This window comes from Colias eurytheme, chromosome 2 (genome assembly GCF_061535395.1).
Source record: "Colias eurytheme isolate Ceu_HAF_F1 chromosome 2, ilColEury1 Martin Lab GWU primary, whole genome shotgun sequence".
Lineage (NCBI taxonomy): Eukaryota > Metazoa > Arthropoda > Insecta > Lepidoptera > Pieridae > Colias > Colias eurytheme.
Window position 1 is genome coordinate 6,762,198 of NC_142981.1, and position 21,349 is coordinate 6,783,546.

The following is a 21,349-nucleotide window of genomic DNA, read 5'->3' on the forward strand; positions in this document are numbered from 1 at the left end:
GCGAATTGTGTGGATGTGAAATTTATTATATTATAACAACTTTGTAACCACAATTCTTACAAATAAATTATCATTTCATTTCATTTCATCATTTCATTTCATTTCATATAAAGCTATCGTTTTGAAGCCTTGATGGTAGTAGCCCGTTTTCTCTGAACATTTGGTCTTTTATGTAGGCGGCCCCAATGTTGTGAGATTTATTTTAAAGCTAAATAAAATTTTAATGGGACCACACGGGAAACACCACTTTTAAATAAAAAAAGAATCATCAAAATTGGGTTCACTCAGTGGGTTCACTCAATAGAAAGTTGAAATAACAAAGCCAAAAATTAAAGTCGAATCTACTCCTTTTTAGGATGTCGGTTGAAAAGTGGTTGAAAATTAATAGCCAACATTAATTTAGGAGCTATTCTTTATGACTCCGCATATTGGACGTTTAGATTAGACGTATGAGCATTATAATACATATTGTGTTTTTATATAATTTTCCCAATGATATTCTAAATCCTTACAAAACTGTATCACAGTTGCAGGATGAATCAATTTGAAACGATGTTGAACCAAGCCTTAATAATTTTAATGTTGGCAGCACTGCTTATAAGTCAAATTTTGAGTTTGACGCATGGACCCAGTTGTTGCTATGGTTACCATTTTATAAACATTAATTGCGTGATCCGTTTAAAAGATGGACTGAATTATGTTTTACCTCTTTTTGTCGCCTTTGTTATTAAACTAATTTCCTTAAAATAACTATCAATTCTTTCATGGCAGAGTTGCATATATTAGGGCAAATACAACAAGCGGTAGATTTTAGTGAAAATTACTCGTTGTTTTGTCGTTATACTATTCAAGCAGGTAATAAGAATTTATTCAATTATTTTAGATTTGAACAAACACATTATAGACAACTTTCCAAAAGTAAAATATATAAATTAAATTTTAGGACCAAACTGGACACTTCTGTCAGGTTCTTCAGAGGGCCAAACATCCTCAGGTAGACCAAACGCTGAAAAGAGTGTTGTTTGGGCACATCCATTGGATTTACATTTTGTCACAAAAGGAATACAAGGTTAATTGGAAAATTAAATTATATAATTCTTTGTAATTTTTGGTTTTCTAACATTAAATGCATCAATATTCGAAAATCCGATCTGATGCGCGGCCGCGAACCCGCATCTATCGCCGAAGGATTCGAATAACGAACAAGAAATTATAAAAAATAAGTAATTTATTTTTTATAATAATTATGCATAGGCCTTTAGATGAATGAAACTTATATATTTTCAGGTTGGGCAAAAATATTGGTACAGACAAATTGTCTAGACGCTCTGGGCCGTTCTTGGATCCTAGGATATGGCTGCAGCACAATACCTGCAGTGCCCGGGTACCACACATTAAATGTGCCCTGTTGGATACCTGCAGCTACTTCAATATCAGACAAGATCCGACAGTATTTTATTGGTGGATCTCACCAAATATCTCAAACTGATATTATTAGTTTAGGCAATGATAGGTGGGTAAATTATTGTATGTATTAGCTCATATATATTAATTTTTATTTACTTTAAATAATTATTAATGTTGCTCTTTGGCAGGTGTAAATTAAATACTCATTCAAAAGGTATTATCACATTAAATTTATGTGTTGTTTTAAGAAATTTTACTCAATTTGGAGTGGAGTATAAATAAAAATGCAACCCATCACTTACTTAGGCTTTACATTAGTGTCTATATTAATTCAATTTTGTGTAATGGATTTCATAAATGAAAATATTGAAGTAGATAAAATGATAGAAAATGTTAGTAGGGGGCATTCAAAACGTGATATGCACGCAATACTCACCAAAATATCTGAAAAGCCACACGGACTATATTACCAGACCAATATGAATGCTGTAACCAAAGTAAAATCTCCATTTACATTATACAAAAATGCCTCATTGGTAGACATGACAACTACAGAAATATCTAGCACAATTCTTGACTGGGTGTATGATGAAAATGTAACCACAACAGAAGATACTCTCCAAAGTACTGATATGTTTACAAGCTCTGAGTTTGAGAATGTTACGGAAATAACATTATTTGATAAGAAGAGCACAACTATGAAACCAAATATAATACCAAAGAAAACTGAACCAAATAAATGTCATTGTGATCTTATGGTGGGTAGAGTTTATAAAGAAAAAAAAATCATAATTAAACAATGATTAATTAGACTTGTAATTTGTTTCAGTATAAAACTTGTGATATTAATTGTTGCTGTGATATTGATTGCTCTGAAACTGATAAACTTTTATTTGACTGTGAAAGGAAAGCTTGCCCAGTATTGGATACTAACCAACTACAGTATTGTTTAGAAGATAGTGAATGCAACAATAAAATGACACCAAATTTCTTAGAAAATTTATTTTGTATTTCTAAAACTAACTTACCCGATAAACGCTTAACAGACATACAGGTAAATATAGTAAAAACAAATACATATATTTATTTTTTAAAGATAAAATAATATGGTTTATTTATAATCTATTACAGTTTGATGAGGCATCAATTAATAGGTCTCCTAAATGGCATAAGCACAACAGGCAAAAAGTTTTGTATGAATTTAAGAGGAATATATTGTATAGATACAATGAGCCTGTATGGTTATCTAGAAATGGATCCATATACTTTGCAGGTAAGGCTTAACATTAACGTCAGAATATAATATCTATAAAATATTATTTAATCTCAACCTTCAACATTTTTAGATATTCCAGTTATAGTAACAAACCATTACTGTTCTGGAATGAAGCCAATTAAATTCCTTGTAAATGAAAATGTTAAATGTGTTGTAAAATTGCAAGATCTCCATATGTTTCAAGTGTTGAAAAATGTGGAAGGAGGAAGTATATTAAGTCCCATGACAAATTTAACTAATTCTAGTGATAAGGTAAGTTGTCTTAGCTATAGAAGCCCATTTCAAACACTACATTATAATAAAACAATCAACTGTTTGATATCTTAACACAATACATTTAATATACATTATTTTTTTCAGAATGTGACTGTTCATCATACTAACTGGACTTTATACATTTGTGATCAGTTAGAATGCATTGCTTACAATAAAAGTAGTCATGAACCATATTGTACAGAAAGTTACTGCAATAATATTGCAACAAAAGTTTATTATAAATTTTATTACTTCGATTCTAAAATAATTAAAGCAGAAATAAAACTTTACATTCTAAAAATATCTATGAATCTTCAATTTATTAATCAGAATGTGAAGGTTAAATTTTATCTGAGCAACAAACCAGAAGAGGACATTATAAAATTAAGTGGAAATCCTGGTTACATTCCAAATTTACCGATTCTTATCTCAACTGCTGAGAATAATCACACAATGCATTTGTTCAATAATTCATTTGGAATCAAAAATATTTTAATACATCCGGAAAATATAAATGGTCATTGTGTATTGACGAATGTGTCATATAAAATTGTGCAGTTTGGGCAAAACAAGAGAAGCAAATGTCGATTTACTATTAAAGAAGATATTCTCAATGCATACAATGCAACAACTGCTTGCCAAAATATACAGAATAATATACTACATTACCTTAAATTGGATTCTGTTACTTATGTGGCTCCATATGGCAATCCTCAGAGTATTCCAGATGAAAATTGGATTCAAATTCAGATGTTTGATAAAGAATATATATATGGAATACTTGATAGAAAGAATTCTGCATTACATTGTAAGAATGTAGTTACCAGAATAGCTTATATAATTGCTTACGCCGATACAAACAGCGATGTATCTAAAGAGCAAAACAAAATAGTATATGTGAAGGTCGAAGGCACTGCACAAAACGTAACATTCAATTATGACGATATATCGACAGTTCTCACCGTCGATACCAATTTCATAGATGTAAGTAAGCCTGATGTGTTTGAGTATGCGGGCGCACCGCATTTGAAAATTTACTTGCCCAAAAGTTTCTTTCTCCCTTCCAATTCAGGAAACTTGCAAGACAAAATGAGATATCTTACACTAATACTATTTGTATTATTTCCATGTATCATTCGACTTATTTAAAGGCAATAAAATAAACATTTCATATTAACTAATAATTTTTATTTAGCAATAATTTAAATACTCTCGTTACTTCTATCACTTTAACTTGGCGTCCACTCATCGAGAGCTTTATGGTCTCGAAACTGTTGGCCTGAAAAATGAAAGCCAATTGTGGATTTTACTGAGGAATTTTTAGTAATGGGACCAGTCAATGAAACATGGTTTTATAAAAAGAAGTTTAATTTAACATAATTAATCTAGGGAATCACGAGGAACACTTATAGTACAGTACCGAAACGATCAAATTAAGCCACATTATTACTTGTATATACAATTGTTTTTTTACATTCATGGATAATATTGTAGTTCCGCGTAAATATTAAATGGAAAGTATAAAGTCTTAAGTTTTTGATATTAAAAACCTTATTTATCATGCAAAAGAAAAACAGAAATTACGTTTAGTAATGTATAGAGCAGGTGAAGGCGATGACTTGATGAATGATTAAGCATAATTATAATTTAACATAAAATAATAATTTTCATGCCATTGTAAAAGGTTTTTCATATCATTAATACTAAGAGCAATATTTCAATCGACGAGTAATTATTATTAATGTTTTACACTGATATTCTTTCACGATGCAGCTTATAAACACATTCAATTTGAAATAATAATTGTATTTTTTACGTAATGTAAAATTTTCGTCATGTTTGCCGTTAAAATTTCCCAAACATATTTTTAAACTGAAGATTTTTTCCTATTTTTATATTACTTAACAGGGCCGTATTTACCCACAGTCTAGAGAACTAAAATGAAAATTGTTAAACCCGCTTATATTATATATAGCAACAATAATAGACACATTAATTGAAAAAGACACATTGATCTATTTTTACGACGTTAGTCTTCATTTATTTAAATATCACTGGACATCAGTATATAATATCCATAAATACGGCCCTGTTGCCATGCTAGAGGTGTCTAACGTGAACGCAGTTGCGTACATGAGCGCGGCGAGTACAATCGCGAGTTGACGGTCACGGGCATGGTTACGGTTACAGGTGCGGGTACGGTTACAGGTGCGGGTACGGTTACGGTTACGCACCTATGCGACGTAGGTGTACACCTTGCGGTCGTCGGGCGTGCGCGCCAGGTACTCGCGCTCGATGAGCCCCTCGATGCGCTTCTTGATCACGACCGGTGATGGAAGGAAACGCGCGCGCAGCTGTTCTGTCACCTCCGCTACTAGCAAAGTGTGCTGGAAACATAAGAAATATTTATAAGTACCTTTAATTTAATTTAAAGTAGTTTTAATTTTAGTTTTGTATGATTTTGGTGGAAGTAAATGAACAAAATTCACAAAACAGAATCCTTGTGCGTGTTTTGAATTAGTGAATTGCATAGTTTTAAGTAAGTAACAATGAAGATTTTTGAAGTGAAAACTTCTTTAGCGGCGTTGGGTATAAAATCTTAAACTCGCGTCAGGACACGTGACCTGATCGAAAAATTCAAATCGAAAAAAGCGTAAGACGGATGGATATCAAACATGCTCAACGTTAATAATCAAGTTTTCACTTCTGCCGGCACTCCCGGAGTGCAACCCGTCTTTTTTTTATTTGAATTTGATTATCTTTACCTTTATTCGTAAAGTGTGATTAATAGAAAATGTAAATAAATATTGCAACTGCAATATTCTACTGATTCTTATGTTAATTACGTTTAGTATTCAAAACCACAGTACACAATACATTTTTCTTCTGAGCAAATAATAAATTTCCAATAATAGTTTTCCTCTATCTTCAAATTAATGTTAACAACAAAGTATGTACCAACAAAGTTAGTTTAGAACAGTATACACCACAGTGCCAAATAAATAAATAGCTATATCTCACCGCCATCTTCTTCCTGGCCTTCATGATGCGCACGATGGCCGCCTCGATCTCGTGCTTGCGGTCCTCGTCCACCTTGTTGCGGGTCTCGCGCCGCTCCGGCTCCGACTCGCCCTTCGCTGCCACCGTTTGGATCTTTACCCTAGGTGTGTGAATATAATGGGTGAATTAGTTCATTTTGTGGTTAGACAAAGTTTTTAAAAATAAAATATTTGTGTTTGTGTTTAGTTTAGGAAGATGTAATAATTTTATAAAGCAAAAATTTATTTTAGATGTATAGCGTGGTTTACTGTCCCTTAATACACAGATAAATAATAACATCGCAGACTATTCAAAATCACTAACCAGAAATTTCATTTGGCATAAATTCTTAAAAAAAAAATCATTTTACCTGTGTAATTTGGACGTGAATGCATCATTTACGTAAAACTGGTGAGGGGGCTCAATCTCCTTAGTTTTGGGATGTTTGATCAGCACTCGCTGCGTGGGCTTGCCCATGGCTAGCGACTGTAATGCGCGCACTAAATCCTTCTCCGGAATGTCAGTCTCGTTGAGTATTTCCTGAAACAATGCATTTTAATTTCCATAAAAATTTCAAGCAGATCGGTAAATTGTTCTCCTGTTTTGTTTGTGTTATTTGGTCACTGAATTATCATTTTTCATTTGGACCCAACATTTGTAATCATAACACTTCTATATTAACTACACAACTGATCTTACGTAAACATTTTTATATAATTTTTATTTTATTAAACCCTACTTTTCGGTCAGATAAAGATAGGGATTCAAAATGACGATTCCACTTTTTGTCTCTCGCTCACTCACGTTCCGCTCTGTAATGGTCAAAAAACAGTTTGACAGCAGCTGTGAGATGTTATTGCGGCGGGGAGCAGGGCGGGGAGCCGCTCGCTAGGGAAGCAACAACGCACCTCGTACGTGAGCCGGTCGCGCTTGTTGAACAGCAGCAGCACGCACATCTGGAAGGTGGACACTTGTATGATGTGGCGGCGCGGCGCGGGCGCGGGCGCGGGCGCGGCGTGCGGCGGGGAGCGGGGCGGGGAGCCGCTCGCTAGGGAAGCAACAACGCACCTCGTACGTGAGCCGGTCGCGCTTGTTGAACAGCAGCAGCACGCACATCTGGAAGGTGGACACTTGTATGATGTGGCGGCGCGGCGCGGGCGCGGGCGCGGGCGCGGCGTGCGGCGGGGAGCGGGGCGGGGAGCCGCTCGCGCCGCGGAACGTCGCGTGCAGGTCCGCGCTGCCCAGCTGCGGCTGCAGGGACAGCTGCCGGCCCGAGTGCTTCGCGAGGTAGAAGCTGTAACCAAATGTCAAGTCGGATAAAAAATATTTTTTTTTGTAACGAATATGCACTTTGATTTTGCGATTAGAATTTAATTGTGTATAATTTTTAAATTATTTTTTATTTAAAAAATTACAGTCACATTATAAGTCTTAGAGCAGCTGTACACGGGCGGCTCGAGCACTTAATGGTTGAGCGACGTACACGGACTGCTCGAGCGGTCGGTCGCGACGGCTCGAGCAGTCCGTACGGCAGTGAATGAATGTCCATGGTTCACCGCGCGCTCGCGGCTTCAAGCCGCCGGTCTCAACTGCTTGAAGCGGTCCGTATACGGCCGCCCTTAGATCGAAAATAAGGTGTATAATCAAAAAATATAACAATTTTGTAAAGATAATATTATTATCTTTACAAAATTGTACAGGTTACATACCTGCGGAACACTTCAAAGGCCATTCTAGGTGCTGCGGGAATGTTGCACTTGGGCGTGGCGCTCTGTGTGGGCCAGAAGCCTGTCGTCAGCACACGCACCGATAGGTCCACGCCGTGCAGATTGCTCTACGATTCGGAATAAATAATTAAATAACAAAAAACAAGTACATATTTCATTTACGACGACTGTATGAGCATTTTTTTAATAAACCATTGCAGTGACATACTATTCAGAATAATGGGCCCTAAAAAAACCATAGATTACAGTTTTTTTGCTCAAATTTGTCATGAGAACTTGTGCTCTAGAATCTTACAAAAGTATTATTTCAAAATTTTAACAACAATTTAGTATAATAATTATGTGCAAAGAGTAGGCACATACAAATAATGAAAGTAACAAAACAAATTCACCCCGGATGATATCACATGCTCCTTGAACTCCTCCATGATAGTGTTGGACACTGTCATGTCCTTGAACATACCCTCTAGCTTTGACGTAAACTGACAACCGCATTCAGTCTGAAATTACATTCAAGGTCAGTGCTATAAAAAATTATTTTAATTATTTTGCTCATAAAATAAATAGTAATATTTACTAAGTTTATCTTACTTTGTTCATATAATTTCATCATTCTCGATATTCACTATTGGCTATACAAACAATAAGGAACCACTTTATACAGTGCTAAAAAATAACTAATTCTATAATACTTTTTTCCCAAATCAAACTACCAAACTACATTACATAATCATGCTTAAAGTCTGAGTGTATAAGTCTGCAAAATTCTTTACTGGCAATTTAATTGTTTCATACCAAAGTCAGGATAATTCTAGACTTTAAGCAAGGTTAAGCCACAAAATACATCATTTTGTTTTCATACTAAACTTACAAGGAATATGTATACGTAAAGAATTTTGCAGCAAATATAAATGTTTTTGGGACAGCAGTTAATCACTCAGTGTACTCGATCAGCGACACGTCACCGATCATACATTGGAAATCCCTTGGTTCCACGTCTTTTAGTAATCCTTCTCTCTGGGAAATGCGACAAAGCTACTTGTAAGGAGTTTTGGTGTTTTTATATCGAAAATAATAAAAATATTAAATTAAATATAAAAATACCCACTATTTTATGAATGAATTATCTAAAATCTATATTTCGTATTTCGTAAATAACATTCTGCAAACACGCCATTAATTTTTTTTCTTTTCTTCATTTATCAATCTGTTTTATTTCAGATATATGCAGGTTTCTGCTTTCTCTTATTGATAATTTTAAAGAGAAAAAATATTTACCTTTAATTTAGAGATCATATTTTTCTCGCTGTCATCAGATACAGATTTATTTAAAAGAAGACGCTTGGCGAGATGCTGTTTATAGTAACGCTCAAACACATCTTTTTCTTGCAGGAAACGGAAGAGCACCATTGTTTTATCTAAGACAGCTTCGATTTCTTGCTCACTCATCTAATAAAAAAGATTCAATATAATATACATACTTATTAAACAAATAATTATCTTTAAAAAAATATTTAAAATGTACTTACGCCCTTTTCACCTTTCTTCAATTTTCCGTCAATAAAAAGTGAAAGGAATTCAGGTGACTTGTTGTTTAGATTTAGGAAATACTCGAAGTCTGATGCGATCATATGTTTGAATATTTTATCGTTGTTGAATGAGTTGTGAAGGAAATGATCAAATCTATCTTTCAGATCCAGAAGGTTCTGGAATGTCAAATAATATTCAAGTTTAGTTTATAATAATATCACAACTGTTTATACTTTAAAAATCATTGAGCTCAGTCTTATAACCATACATTTTTTTTATTAGCCTTACTGTGCGTCAAAAGTGGTATAATTACAAAAGTCCAATGTTAGGCTATTTTTCCTGGTTTATTAAAATCAATCTCAATTACTGTTTCAACTTCTAGCTAAATCATGGAACTAGCATATTGCCACAATATCATTTGCATAAAAGCCCAGCATAAAGAAAATAGGTACAAACAATTTGGAAGTACCTTTAATAATAATTATTTTTATCAGTTTTTTTAATAGATCCTAAACAAACTCAAAAACTAACACATTTATCCCATTAAAATAAAAGTATACCTTGCATTTAACCTCTTTCATCCATCATACTTTTCCACCATGAATTCACCAAACAAAAAAAGACGGGTTGCACTCCGGGAGTGCCGGCAGAAGTGAAAACTTGATTATTAACGTTGAGCATGTTTGATAATATCCATCCGTCTTACGCTTTTTCGATCAGGTCACGTGTCCTGACGCGAGTTTGAGATTTTATACCCATTACAGAAAAAGTGCTCGACGCCGCTAAAGAAGTTTTCACTTCAATAATTGACTCTAAATGCCTCCGTACCTGCACATACGCAATAGCGTTAGTATTATGGTGCGTGTCGGTCACTAACGCGCGTCCCTGCTCCCTCAGGTGCGCCGACACCGCGTCCGCGACCGTGCGCAGCCCCTCCGCCACGCGCGACAGCAGCTTGTACACACACGCCAGTTCTACGGTGCGCGTGTGGAGTAGCATGTGCACTACGCCTGAGTTCTCCATCTATACGATACATTAATCCATCAGGCCCCGGAATCACAGACACAATAGAAAATCTATTGTGTCGCGGTCGGATCTGGCCGCTCGGTGGTTGAGAGGTTAAAAGGTTAATGTTGTGCACAAATTACAATATGTGTTGTACCATGGTAGAGATATCTATCTGCACCATACATAGAGACAATAAGCGATAGGATAAACAATACATATAACGTAGGCTAACTCTATCGTGTGCATATTGGAGCAGCATGTGTACACACCTCAGTTCCCCATCTGTACCATACAAAGAGACAAATGATAGGATATATATAACGTATAATATAACGTGAGCCAGCTCCACCGTGCGCGTGTGGAGTAACATGTGCACTACGCCTGAGTTCTCCATCTGTATGATACATTGAGACAAGGAAAAGTTAATGTTGTTCACAAATTACATGTGTTGTACCATGATAGAGATATCTATCTGCACCATACATAGAGACAATAAGCGATAGGATAAACAATATAACACACGCTACGTTCACAGTGTGGAGTAGCATGTGCACTATGCCGTTGTCATAGACTAATAACACAATGTGGTGTATAATAACACTTGTAACATGGTAGAGATCTCGATCTGCGCCTTACATAGAGGTAGAGACAACCAACGATAGGATATACGATATATCATAGACTAATTTTAATGTGCATATGTACACGCCCGAGTTGTTCGTCTGCACCATACAAAGACAATAAATAAGAGCATATAATATATAACAAACTAACAATGTGTGTGTGTGTATTTTTATAGCAGAACATATAATATGCGCTACGCTAGTAATCTCCATACATATAAATTTAGGAAGACAAAAGACATAATGAAGGTATATTATTACATCACACACTAGTCAATCAATGCATATGCAGAATGACGAAATTGTACCTACTCATCGCAATTTACATTTATGACACATACTGTGACGAAAGATTAGATATGACCTTAGCATAATTATCAGAACAAATACAGCTAGTAAATGTTCAAATAATTAAGCTCTGAACTTCTTGCATTTCCTTGCTGGAAAATAAATGTTGTATTAATTTAGTCTTAAGACTACAAAATAAATTACTATTTCATTAGATCTATTAACAATCTATCTCTATTCCCTATAACAGGAATTTTATAACTATCTCACTCCGCTACATATTTAGTCATACTCTTTAAAAAACACAAGAAATTGCAACAAGACCTACCTTAACAATAATCCCAACCACCACACACAAGTCTCAAAAACACATACAAAAACCAACAACCTACCTAATATAGTCTCAATAAACGCATACAAAAATCATCGACCTACCCCAACAATGGTCTCAAAAGAAATAAAAAACTTATCAACCTACCACAACAATGTTCTCAAAAAACAAACAAAACTCATCAACCTACCACAACAATGTCCTCAAAAAACAAACAAAACTCATCAACCTACCCCAACAATGGTCTCAAAAACAAATATCATCAACCTACCCCAACAATTGTCTCAAAAAAACAAACAAAACTTATCAACCTTTTTTTTTTTTTTTTTTTTTTTTTTTTTTTTTTTTTTTTTTTTTTTTTTTTTTTTTTAACGTTGGGAAATGCATTTACGCATCCCCCTCTGCAGTTTTTCTGCGTGAGGGGGTATGTGGGACTCGCGAGAAGCCATACCCACTAAAACCCAACGGTGGCCTGCGTTCACCTTCGGCGGCAGGGGTTAACAGCCAGGCCTTATACCCTCACCGCGTACGTGGAGATTGCCGCGACTTGGCGGCTCACCCAAGCCCATAAGGTGGCAATAGACGTCGGTATCAGAAGATAACGCCGCCCTATTGCCGGGCTATCCGCCTTCTATCGCAGGGGGGGCCGGTTTACTTGCAGCGAGCATAGCTACAATATGCTCGTTTCTACGTAAACCTCCCCCTGCGCTTATTCGTCAAACCGTATAATATTTCAGTCCTATTGCTGGACGTACAGACGCCTGCGTCTGCCGGGTCTTCGTCGGCGCAGAGGATCCGCCGTTGGGTCATTCTCCCGGGCCCTCTCTGCAACCTCCTTTGCTTTGATCACGGCCTCGCAAAAGGCCAAGACCGCCTTCCATTCAGTGTCGCCACTGACCATCACTTTCACGAGACCCTGCAGGGTCAACTCATCTTCTCCCAGCAAGCCTTCAAGATGCCTTCGCTCCGCCGTCCATGCCGGGCACTCGGCCAGGGTGTGATGGGCCGTGTCCAGTTGGCCGCTACAGTGGTGGCAGGTGGGGGCCGGTTCCCGACCTATCCTGTGCAGGTAGCTGCCAAAGCATCCATGTCCTGACAGGATCTGCACAAGCCGGTAACTGAGAGGCCCCCACCTCCTCTCTACCCATTTTCTGAGCACTGGGCTTATCGCGTTGAGGGTCCAGGCCCCCACGCAGGATGAATTAATTTCCCGACTCCAGTTGACGAATACCGCGTCGCGAGCCTCCCGCTTCCACCCTTCAAGCGTTTCGGAGGGCACCTCTTCATCCCTCTCCCTTACTTCCGCTCGGCGCCAGTAGACTTCTGCCAGGGCGGCCGCCTCGAGATGCCAAGGTGCAGTACCGGCTATAACACACACCGCATCATACGACACGGTGCGATACGCCCTTGCTACCCTTATAGCTATCACTCGCTGCGACCGCCTCAGCGTGACTTATCAACCTACCCCAACAATGTTCTTAAACCACATAAAAAAACTCATTTACCCACCTCAACAATGGTCTTCATGTGACGCTCGATGAGCTCGTGCTCGAGCACGGCGACGACGCGCGGCTCCGTGCTCTCGTCGAGGTAGTGCCGCGCGCGCTCCGCCTCCTCGCTGATACGCGCCTCCACGCGCGCTATGTACACCGCCGCGCTGTTCTCCGCCAAGAACTTCTGAGATTCCATCTGCAATTCAATACACTACAATAGTATGCTAATATTCTTCGCTCAGAATTTCTGAATTAATAATAATAATAATAAACACTTTATTGCACACACAAACAAAACAAAATCAAACAAAAAATACAAACAAAGTAATATAGAGCTGTACAAAATAGGCGAATGAATTTCCATCTTTAATGCTATAAACATAATAAATATTTAAAGCCTTTAATTTTTTACATTTTAAACTCATCATTTTACAATTTTTTTTATAATTTTAAAATATGTTAGTAGAAATTCATTATTTTTTTGGCAATTTATTGACTAGGCAAGGAATAGGAACATTTCAATGTTGTGCAATACATTGACTAATTCATAAATATAAACAATTTTATCAATTAGACACATTGAATGGGGATTTTCATATAAACATTTTAGGAATTTCCTGTTAAGATATTTTTTCCTTTATCTTATTTAACTTAATAAAACGGCATGTAATAGAACAATAAAATGAATGTAGTTAGATAGTATATGCATAGATTAAATTCAAATACAAGAACATCTAAAACATACCCGATAAAACTCGGCAGACTGATGTAGAAAAGGTTTTTCGAAGTCCTCCTCGTAAACAGCTCGAGAGTTGATGCCTAGTACCATGAGCATTTGGCAGGCGTTCCTGATAGCGAGACGATCCACTACCTCTCCCCGTCGCTCACGCGCTACCAGTTCTAGCAACGTTTGCCGCAAGTGGTCTCTAATGCAACCATAACGCACCACCTTATGAGGTCAAACAAAACATTTTATTTTTTACTAATAACAATAATTCAGTTATATAAGCTTTAACTTGTTTTATATAATAGTAAAATTTGTTTAATATAATACAGTATTTATGATGAGATCTTTTTTCTTTAAATAAATTTAGCAAAGGAAACAAAAAATGGCTTGAAGACTAACATTATTTCAATTTTAGTTACACACTATGTAAGTTAACAAGGATAGGACATTTCCATTTATTAAATACAGAGAGACAGAAGAAGTTTTGATTGTAATAAGTATATTGTATTACCTGATCTCTAAATATAATGAGCCCTAGATTATAAACATTATCAACATCATTCTGCTGTACATATACTCTGTCCATGTACATCAGTATATCTCTAATCATGACCATGCTTGTTTGATGATCTGTCCAAGCATTATTGAGAGTTTGTAGAAATCCATTGTGTAATGAGTGTAGAACATCTTCACGGACCTATATAATGTTAAAAAAATTAATAAAGTTATTGAAATACTGTACTATGTATAACTTATTTTGACAAGTAATACTTTATTATAGCTAAAGTATAAATACTAAAGCAAAAAAAAAATAACCTTGGTTTCAAGGTGATGAGTGACCACTTCTTTCAGACCAGTGTACAATCTTTCACCATGCTTATGCAGTACCATTGTATATGCATTTCGGTACAACTCTTCAAATGAAAGGCCTGAATTGTTTTTCTTTTGAATTTCCTGTATTGCATTTTTTAATAAACTCCATATACTCTCCACATACTTTTCATCCATAGTCATCTGGAAAATTCATTACATTTAAATTTTTCCTCAATTACTGTATCACAGTAAGGTTTTAATTTACTTCTTGTTTTAATAAGTAATAAAGTTAACAAGTAAATTACTATCTTTCTTTATAAACACAATATAGCCTTGCAGTTATTTAAGTGAAAGTTACAGACCCATGTATCAGGATACATTTGATAATATGGTTCGGAATAGTTCCATACTTGAAATTTTCTAGTCATCTTGAATGGTTTATTTGTTTTTGTCATCACAAAATCATAGGTGTGTATCAAAAATTAATATGTACATAGTAAACAATTTTACAAAATCTTTAATATTGACTGATTTTTCTCTATTGTCAAATAAATTTATGACATTTTGTTACTGAAATTTTGTTCTATACTGAAGTTATATTATGTTTCTAATTTTAAACTAAGTGTCATGTAATAATATCCCACAGATAACTGCTTAATGTATATGTGTGACAGTAAAAAGTATCCTTAATTTCATCTAAACTAGCAAAAGACAGGGTGCTTAAAGGCTTCCATTTTCTCTACATTTTTATGGTAATTTGTTTACTCCAAGAATTTTATTTTTACCAAAACAATAACATGGGCATTGGGCTTCTAAAATATAAACATGATTCTTAAAATGCACACCAGATACAAATGTTTTAATGTTAATGAAATAATGTTTTTATGATCATCTAGACATAATATTAAAAAATAAATTGTTAAGACTCAAATCTAAAAGTATACAGAGATAGCTTTTCAGTAAATAGTATCACAAAAATGCATAGATTGTGGGATAGTATACAAGCTTGTTCAGATAAATGATGCACTTCACTGTTTGGAAATCAATACCCCATCTCTATACAATAATAAGAGATTAGAAATAATGTCCACATCAAAAGATTTAAACTGTTGTCTCATAGTATAGTTGTGCAAGTTAATAAATCAAGTGTTTTAGTTTTGTGACAATTACATATAGGTACTAGGTAAATAAACAACATATTTTAGATTCTAACCGCATAAAATATCTAAAATGAAGAAGGAATAAGCCATTTATAGACACAAAAAAAGAGAAAAAGGATAAATACTACAACATTATTTCATTAATTCCATCAAGAGTTCTAAATAGGCTGCTTACACATAAAATGGAGAGGGCGGAATTATAATTAAACCTACAACAAATAAATGTGTTCAAAAATACTCACGGGAAAGGCCCTGATCCTCATCTTGCCAGGTTTATCTTTAGGCAACGTACTTTTCATCATTGCGACTGATATTTTATTACTAACAAACACTGAAACTTATAACCTTTTTAATTCATATATATTCCCAAATACACTTCATTGTTACTCTCCCATTTACATCTGAAATAGAAAATTGTTAGTTTTTTATGCGATAAAGGCAAACGTCATTCGATACAGGTAAATGTGATCTAAAAGTTATGCAAGTAAACTGAAATAAATATTTATTATAGTTTACATGATTTTCTGTGTTACTTGATTAATATTATGTTTACTTTATTTTAACAATTAAAATATCGCTGTTCTAAGAAAATAAAATAAAATTTACGAATAGATATGTCAGTGGAAGAGACAAAACAACAGGCTAGTCTCTTCACTCTCTTTCTCTCTTGAATTACATGGGCGCCACTTCATGATGTGACGTATTTTTAATAACATTAAAACACAGCATAACTAGTAAAAAAACTAACTTATATTTGCTGATACACCTGACAACGATCGGAAATATTTCAGATATATATTTTAATGAATGCAAATTCGATTTCACATAGCTAAATAAACTTTGACTTGTGAATATAGAGCATAGAGATTAGAGTGGATAACTGTTTAATAGACTATAGATCATTTTGATGATATAGATTAAACAATAAGCTATAGATAATTAATATCGTTAATGCATTTGCATTGGAAGACACCCACAAGGCCCTGATTAAATGGATAAATCCGTCAGTCCTCGGATCACAGACACAATAGAAAATCTATTGTGTCTCGGCCCGATCGGGCCGCTCGGTGGTCAATGGGTTAATTTGAATTTATAAGAAAAGCACTGTTCAAAGAAATACACTTGCACGTGCCCTAAGATTATCGAAAATTTAGAGAACAATTCTAGCTTTAGGTCGCCTGTCCATCTGCAAGAAAACTTCCGCGAGAAATGTCCGACAGTCTGTCTGACAGCAGCTTGCAAGTCTTAATTTCGCGTTTCCACCTGCAAGTGGCCTTACTCATATAAGTGTATAGGTTTCTAAGGGTTTCTTATATTTTCTTCTAGTAAGTTATTTGAACCACAGTGAACCTACATTCTAGTTGACCTGTGTAGTTGACAATAATTATTGCAATGGTGGTGGATGACGTGCGAACTAAACCAAAGATTTTGTATGTCTACACACATTTTATTTATTTATTTATTCCAACGAACTCCGTCGTTTCACCAGAGCCCATTTTTTTAACCGATTTAAAAAAAGGAGGAGGTTTTCAATTCGGCTGGCATATTTTTTTAAAGTTCAAATCACAGTGATAGTGCCTCGGAGCAATTAACAAGCCTGGAGAAGTAACAATTAATTGAACGTTTCTTATATAGTGGCTCTCTTTTATTCAATACCCTAATTAATGCGATAGAAAGAGACAACACACTGTTATCTGCTTGGCATTCAAATCCACATGTAGCCACTTTTTGTTCTAAAAAGGTAGTGCTTGCCTTTACTTCATCGAATACTAAAATATCGATAAATAAAAAAATTAAGTTATAAAATTGCTTGAAGATAATTTAAGATTCGTTTAATTTTGAATTATGGATAGGTAATTTCAAATTTTAAGATTCGTTTAATTTGGAATTATTCATTTACGATGCGTATTGACTGCCTTGCATTGTATGGTAGTGGTATTTATAAAAAAATATTATTAGGTATTTCGGTTTAGGTTGTTTTTATGGTTTCGTAAAAAGGTACGTATTTTTTCCTGTTTTCATAGATTCATTCATAGTATTTTTACATTATACGGAACCCTTCGTGCGCGAATCTGACTTCCACCTAGTTGATCTTTTTACAAATCAATAGTCGTATCCTACTAATATTATAAAAGCAAAAATATATAAGAATGGACATATTTTGATACTCTTTCACGTAAACACTACTGAATGAGTTTTTATGGAACTTTACAATTATATAGTTTAAACATCAGAATAACATATAAGCTACAATTTACCACAGGAAAATAACTCATTCCCACAGGAAAAAATTGGTACAAGTTTAAAATAAATTGCTTCAAATAAAACAAATAAACATTTATTTTTTTAACAACATTTTATTTCGATACTTAATTACCAAATTACAATATTTATTATTTAAAATAGATGCCACCTTAAACTTGTGGCACAGCATCTCTGCAAAGCACTTTACGTTTCTTCCCGTCTGATTCGAAATGATTTGAACAAGGCCGAGAATGTTTTGAAGGCTTCCAATTTTTCCTGTGCTATAGCTTTAACTCAAACATCTTTTAATTGTTCTCAAGCCAGAAACCTGCAAATAACAATAAAATCCATACTTAAATACCTTTTTTAGGGTTCCGTAGCCAAAATGGCAAAAACGGAACCCTTATAGTTTCGTCATGTCCGTCTGTCCGTCTGTCCGTCTGTCACAGCCGATTTACTCGGAAACTATAAGTACTACAGTGATGAAATTTGATGGGAATATGTGTTGTATGAACCGCTACAAAAATATGACACTAAATAGTAAAAAAAAGAATTGGGGGTGGGGCCCCCCATACATGTAACTGAGGGATGAAATTTTTTTTTTCGATGTACATACCCGTGTGGGGTATCAATGGAAAGGTCTTTTAAAATGATATAAAGTTTTCTAAAAAACATTTTTCTTAAAGTGAACGGTTTTTGAGATATCAGCTCTCAAAGTCGTAAAAAGTATGTCCCCCCCCCTCTATTTTTATAACTACGGGGTATAAAATTCTAAAAAAAATAGAGGTGATGCATGCTAATTAACTCTTTCAACGATTTTTGGTTTGATCAAAGTATCTCTTATAGTTTTTGAGATAGGTTGATTTAACTGTAATTTATTATATTTGCTGCTACGGAACCCTTTGTGCGCGAGCCCGACTCGCACTTGGCCGGTTTTTTTCTCCTAACCTAAAGCAGTCATTATCAATGAAGTACTTCGTTCCTACTCAAGTATCGATAATTGCACAACACTATGGAAGTTATATTTTGCATTTTTTCTAAAAACTAAGCTGATTATGATTTCATTTCAATGATTACGGTTAGATAAAACATAGATGATTATGAAAATAAGGTAAATTAACTTATTTATCATACAATTAACAAAAAAATTGATCAAAACACTAACCTGTGAAATGACAAATTTCTATCTTCGTCCGATTTCACATTACTACGGCTTTTACAGCCGTAAGCATCACAAGCCATGTTATCTTTAGTCAATTGTCTTTTCATAAAATAACAAATTAAACTAAAACACTCGTTTTTCACTTCAAAAATAATAATTAAAATCACCATGCGTCCGTGACCAGACTGGTCACTGAAACAAATTGACATGGGCACATGTCATTTCAAACTGTCGAACTGACATATATCTGTCCTCTTTTTTCGCATGACATTTTGCCATAAGCCAAAAAGGCCAAACTAGTGCTATATTGTTCAATTAATTGTTACTTCTCCAGGCTTGATAATTGCTCCAAGGATAGTGCGGCCACCTCAGCGGCAACCGTAGGCCACCACTGGCCACCACCAAGCCACTCAAGCTCGTAGACATTTCTTACAATATGGCCGATATGTCAAATTTAGTTCATAGAACCGCCGTAGGACTTCTTTCGTGGTGATATCTGTAGTAACTTTTCTGAACACATAGCTTTGTATTACACTCTGTGGCCATAAACCACAACCATAACTGGGTGAGATGTCGTTTGGTCGGTCCAAAAAATGCAGATCTAATTAAATACAGTCACGAAAGAATACTCCCATAATAAAGATAAATATTTTATCCACGAAAACGCACCCCACTATTCTTTATAATATTTTTTTAAACTCTACGGTATAATAATTATGAATATGTGTGTAATCTTCCGCTTAAGAATGAGTTTAATGATGGTTTAATGGGTACAGTGTACACGGTACACACTTATTACCTGGGAACTGGCAGTATCTTTATTAACTTCCATATTGATTTGACCCGATCTATTATTATTTTTAATATCCAGCACTGATTTATAATATAAAATATATACTACTATGGTACATAATATTATGTACATTGTACAACCGTAAGATTATATATACCGTTTGTCTAGTATTTTAAACTGTTATTAAATGTCTATGACACCGTTCGACTACCGCGGACTAGTTTCCCGCGAGATTATAATCTGTTGGCAAATAATTGTGATCCTTATAATAAAATTACATATTTACATAATGCATTATATTTCAGTAAACCTTTAAAAGTGAAACCGTTATAATGTGAAATGGGCATTCGATATTCGCCAACGGCGATTACGAATAGACAATAGACATACAAATTACAATGGGCAGCTTTAGTCCAACAAAATATGATCGTCGATATTTGCCGCCAGTAGGCGATTATGCATAAACATCTACAATGACTGACAATGACGGTCGTTCATAGGCATTAGGCCCTCTACCTCGGAGCAATTAACAAGCCCTCTACAGTCTACACTATCGTGATTGCCTCTACTTGCCCATCGCTGCCCATTGTGAAGAGGGCCCATACAATTAAGCAATATTATCTAGACAAACTGTAGTTGATGTTATAGTTATAGTTATAGGTTGTTATAGTTATAGTTCTATAAAAAAAAACTGTTATCTTTGTGCAATCTTTAGACTCAATTTATGTATTCTACAGTTAAACCGAAATTGTTTTGTTTATAAATTATTGTATACGAACATTACTATAAACCTCAGTGGTTTTTTAATTCACAACTGTACACTAATATTATATCTGTAAAGGAACCTTTTTTGTTTCTGATAATAAATTAAAAAAAAAAATCACTCACCAGTCACCTGTATAAAATAAAAGTACAGGCTAAACTGTACATTATAGGGCGTGGAGTTGAGAGTCGTAAATTGTGGTATAATAAGCTATGTCCTATGGAACCTAAATCTGAAATTTCACTTTGAGGAAAAACAAGATGGAGTAACTTTCTATAGTAATTTTCCGATTTTCAAAAATTCGTAACTCAAAAACCAAAAGTTTCCTCAGAGTGAAATTTCAGATTTAGGTTCCATAGGACAATAGCTAACCACAAAAAATTTTACGACTCTCAACTCCACGCCCTATAATGTAGGTACAGTTTTATCAAAGTACATGCTCCGGAGAAATGTCACATAAAATAAAAAGGTTTTATTTTATTTTTTTATTTATTTAGGTAGGATTTCAGGTGGTCCGTTGTGATAACAATAGCTGGTGTAAAAAAAGATTTTATTTCTCAGAAAATAAATCTATATATAGGGTCTCACTGTTGGTATACGCTGAGTTTGTTTTTTTTCAAATTGATGAATTCTTAAAACTCTTATGTGTACACCCATAACAAGCAACCCGCCCAACTTTGCCACCCGCACGTGGGCTTTCGTTTAAGATT

At 34.9% G+C, this 21,349-nt stretch overlaps 3 protein-coding genes across 6 annotated transcripts; 2 read left to right on the forward strand and 1 right to left on the reverse strand.

Moving 5' to 3' along the window:
• The first annotated feature begins 641 nt into the window (after positions 1-641).
• B9d2 (B9 domain-containing protein 2) lies at positions 642-1,727 on the forward strand. Its single transcript, XM_090113635.1, has 4 exons — positions 642-855; positions 944-1,069; positions 1,288-1,513; positions 1,596-1,727. Exons 1-4 carry the CDS (start codon positions 765-767, stop codon positions 1,687-1,689), a joined length of 537 nt encoding a protein of 178 aa, XP_089969761.1. The 5' UTR covers positions 642-764; the 3' UTR covers positions 1,690-1,727.
• Positions 1,692-4,088, forward strand: tctn (tectonic). Its single transcript, XM_090113646.1, has 5 exons — positions 1,692-2,165; positions 2,237-2,461; positions 2,539-2,680; positions 2,754-2,935; positions 3,044-4,088. The coding sequence occupies exons 1-5, from the start codon at positions 1,692-1,694 to the stop codon at positions 4,085-4,087; spliced, it is 2,067 nt and encodes a 688-aa protein (XP_089969772.1). The 3' UTR covers position 4,088.
• On the reverse strand, positions 2,394-16,568 carry Cul3 (cullin 3). 4 transcript variants are annotated; one of them, XM_090113621.1, is made up of 16 exons: positions 16,426-16,568; positions 15,920-16,078; positions 14,521-14,718; positions 14,216-14,401; positions 13,723-13,926; positions 12,994-13,173; positions 10,063-10,257; positions 9,234-9,410; positions 8,983-9,153; positions 8,097-8,204; positions 7,687-7,811; positions 7,046-7,271; positions 6,348-6,517; positions 5,960-6,098; positions 5,173-5,325; positions 2,394-4,217 (listed from the first exon to the last, which is right to left on the reverse strand). In XM_090113621.1, the coding sequence occupies exons 2-15, from the start codon at positions 15,977-15,979 to the stop codon at positions 5,173-5,175; spliced, it is 2,292 nt and encodes a 763-aa protein (XP_089969747.1). In that variant the 5' UTR covers positions 15,980-16,078; positions 16,426-16,568; the 3' UTR covers positions 2,394-4,217. The 4 variants fall into 4 exon arrangements, with proteins under 4 accessions (XP_089969747.1, XP_089969720.1, XP_089969737.1 ...); XM_090113594.1 differs by lacking the exons at positions 2,394-4,217; positions 5,173-5,325; positions 5,960-6,098 and having other exon boundaries at positions 6,356-6,517; positions 6,886-7,271; XM_090113611.1 differs by lacking the exons at positions 2,394-4,217; positions 5,173-5,325; positions 5,960-6,098; positions 16,426-16,568 and adding an exon at positions 16,284-16,401 and having other exon boundaries at positions 6,356-6,517; positions 6,886-7,271.
• Between the last annotated feature and the right edge of the window lie 4,781 nt (positions 16,569-21,349).

Bases quoted from the DNA above. Each gene is read 5' to 3' on its own strand.
- B9d2 (XM_090113635.1), top strand. From the start codon at position 765: ATGGCAGAGTTGCATATATTAGGGCAAATACAACAAGCGGTAGATTTT. The intron at 856-943 runs GTAATAAGAATT...ATTAAATTTTAG, and splicing joins TCGTTATACTATTCAAGCAG to GACCAAACTGGACACTTCTG. The intron at 1,070-1,287 runs GTTAATTGGAAA...ATATATTTTCAG, and splicing joins TGTCACAAAAGGAATACAAG to GTTGGGCAAAAATATTGGTA.
- tctn (XM_090113646.1), top strand. From the start codon at position 1,692: ATGCAACCCATCACTTACTTAGGCTTTACATTAGTGTCTATATTAATT. The intron at 2,681-2,753 runs GTAAGGCTTAAC...CAACATTTTTAG, and splicing joins TGGATCCATATACTTTGCAG to ATATTCCAGTTATAGTAACA. The intron at 2,936-3,043 runs GTAAGTTGTCTT...TATTTTTTTCAG, and splicing joins TAACTAATTCTAGTGATAAG to AATGTGACTGTTCATCATAC.
- Cul3 (XM_090113621.1), bottom strand. From the start codon at position 15,979: ATGATGAAAAGTACGTTGCCTAAAGATAAACCTGGCAAGATGAGGATC. The intron at 10,258-12,993 runs GTGGGTAAATGA...TGTATCGTATAG, and splicing joins ACATGAAGACCATTGTTGAG to ATGGAGAACTCAGGCGTAGT. The intron at 5,326-5,959 runs GTGAGATATAGC...TTATGTTTCCAG, and splicing joins AGGCCAGGAAGAAGATGGCG to CACACTTTGCTAGTAGCGGA.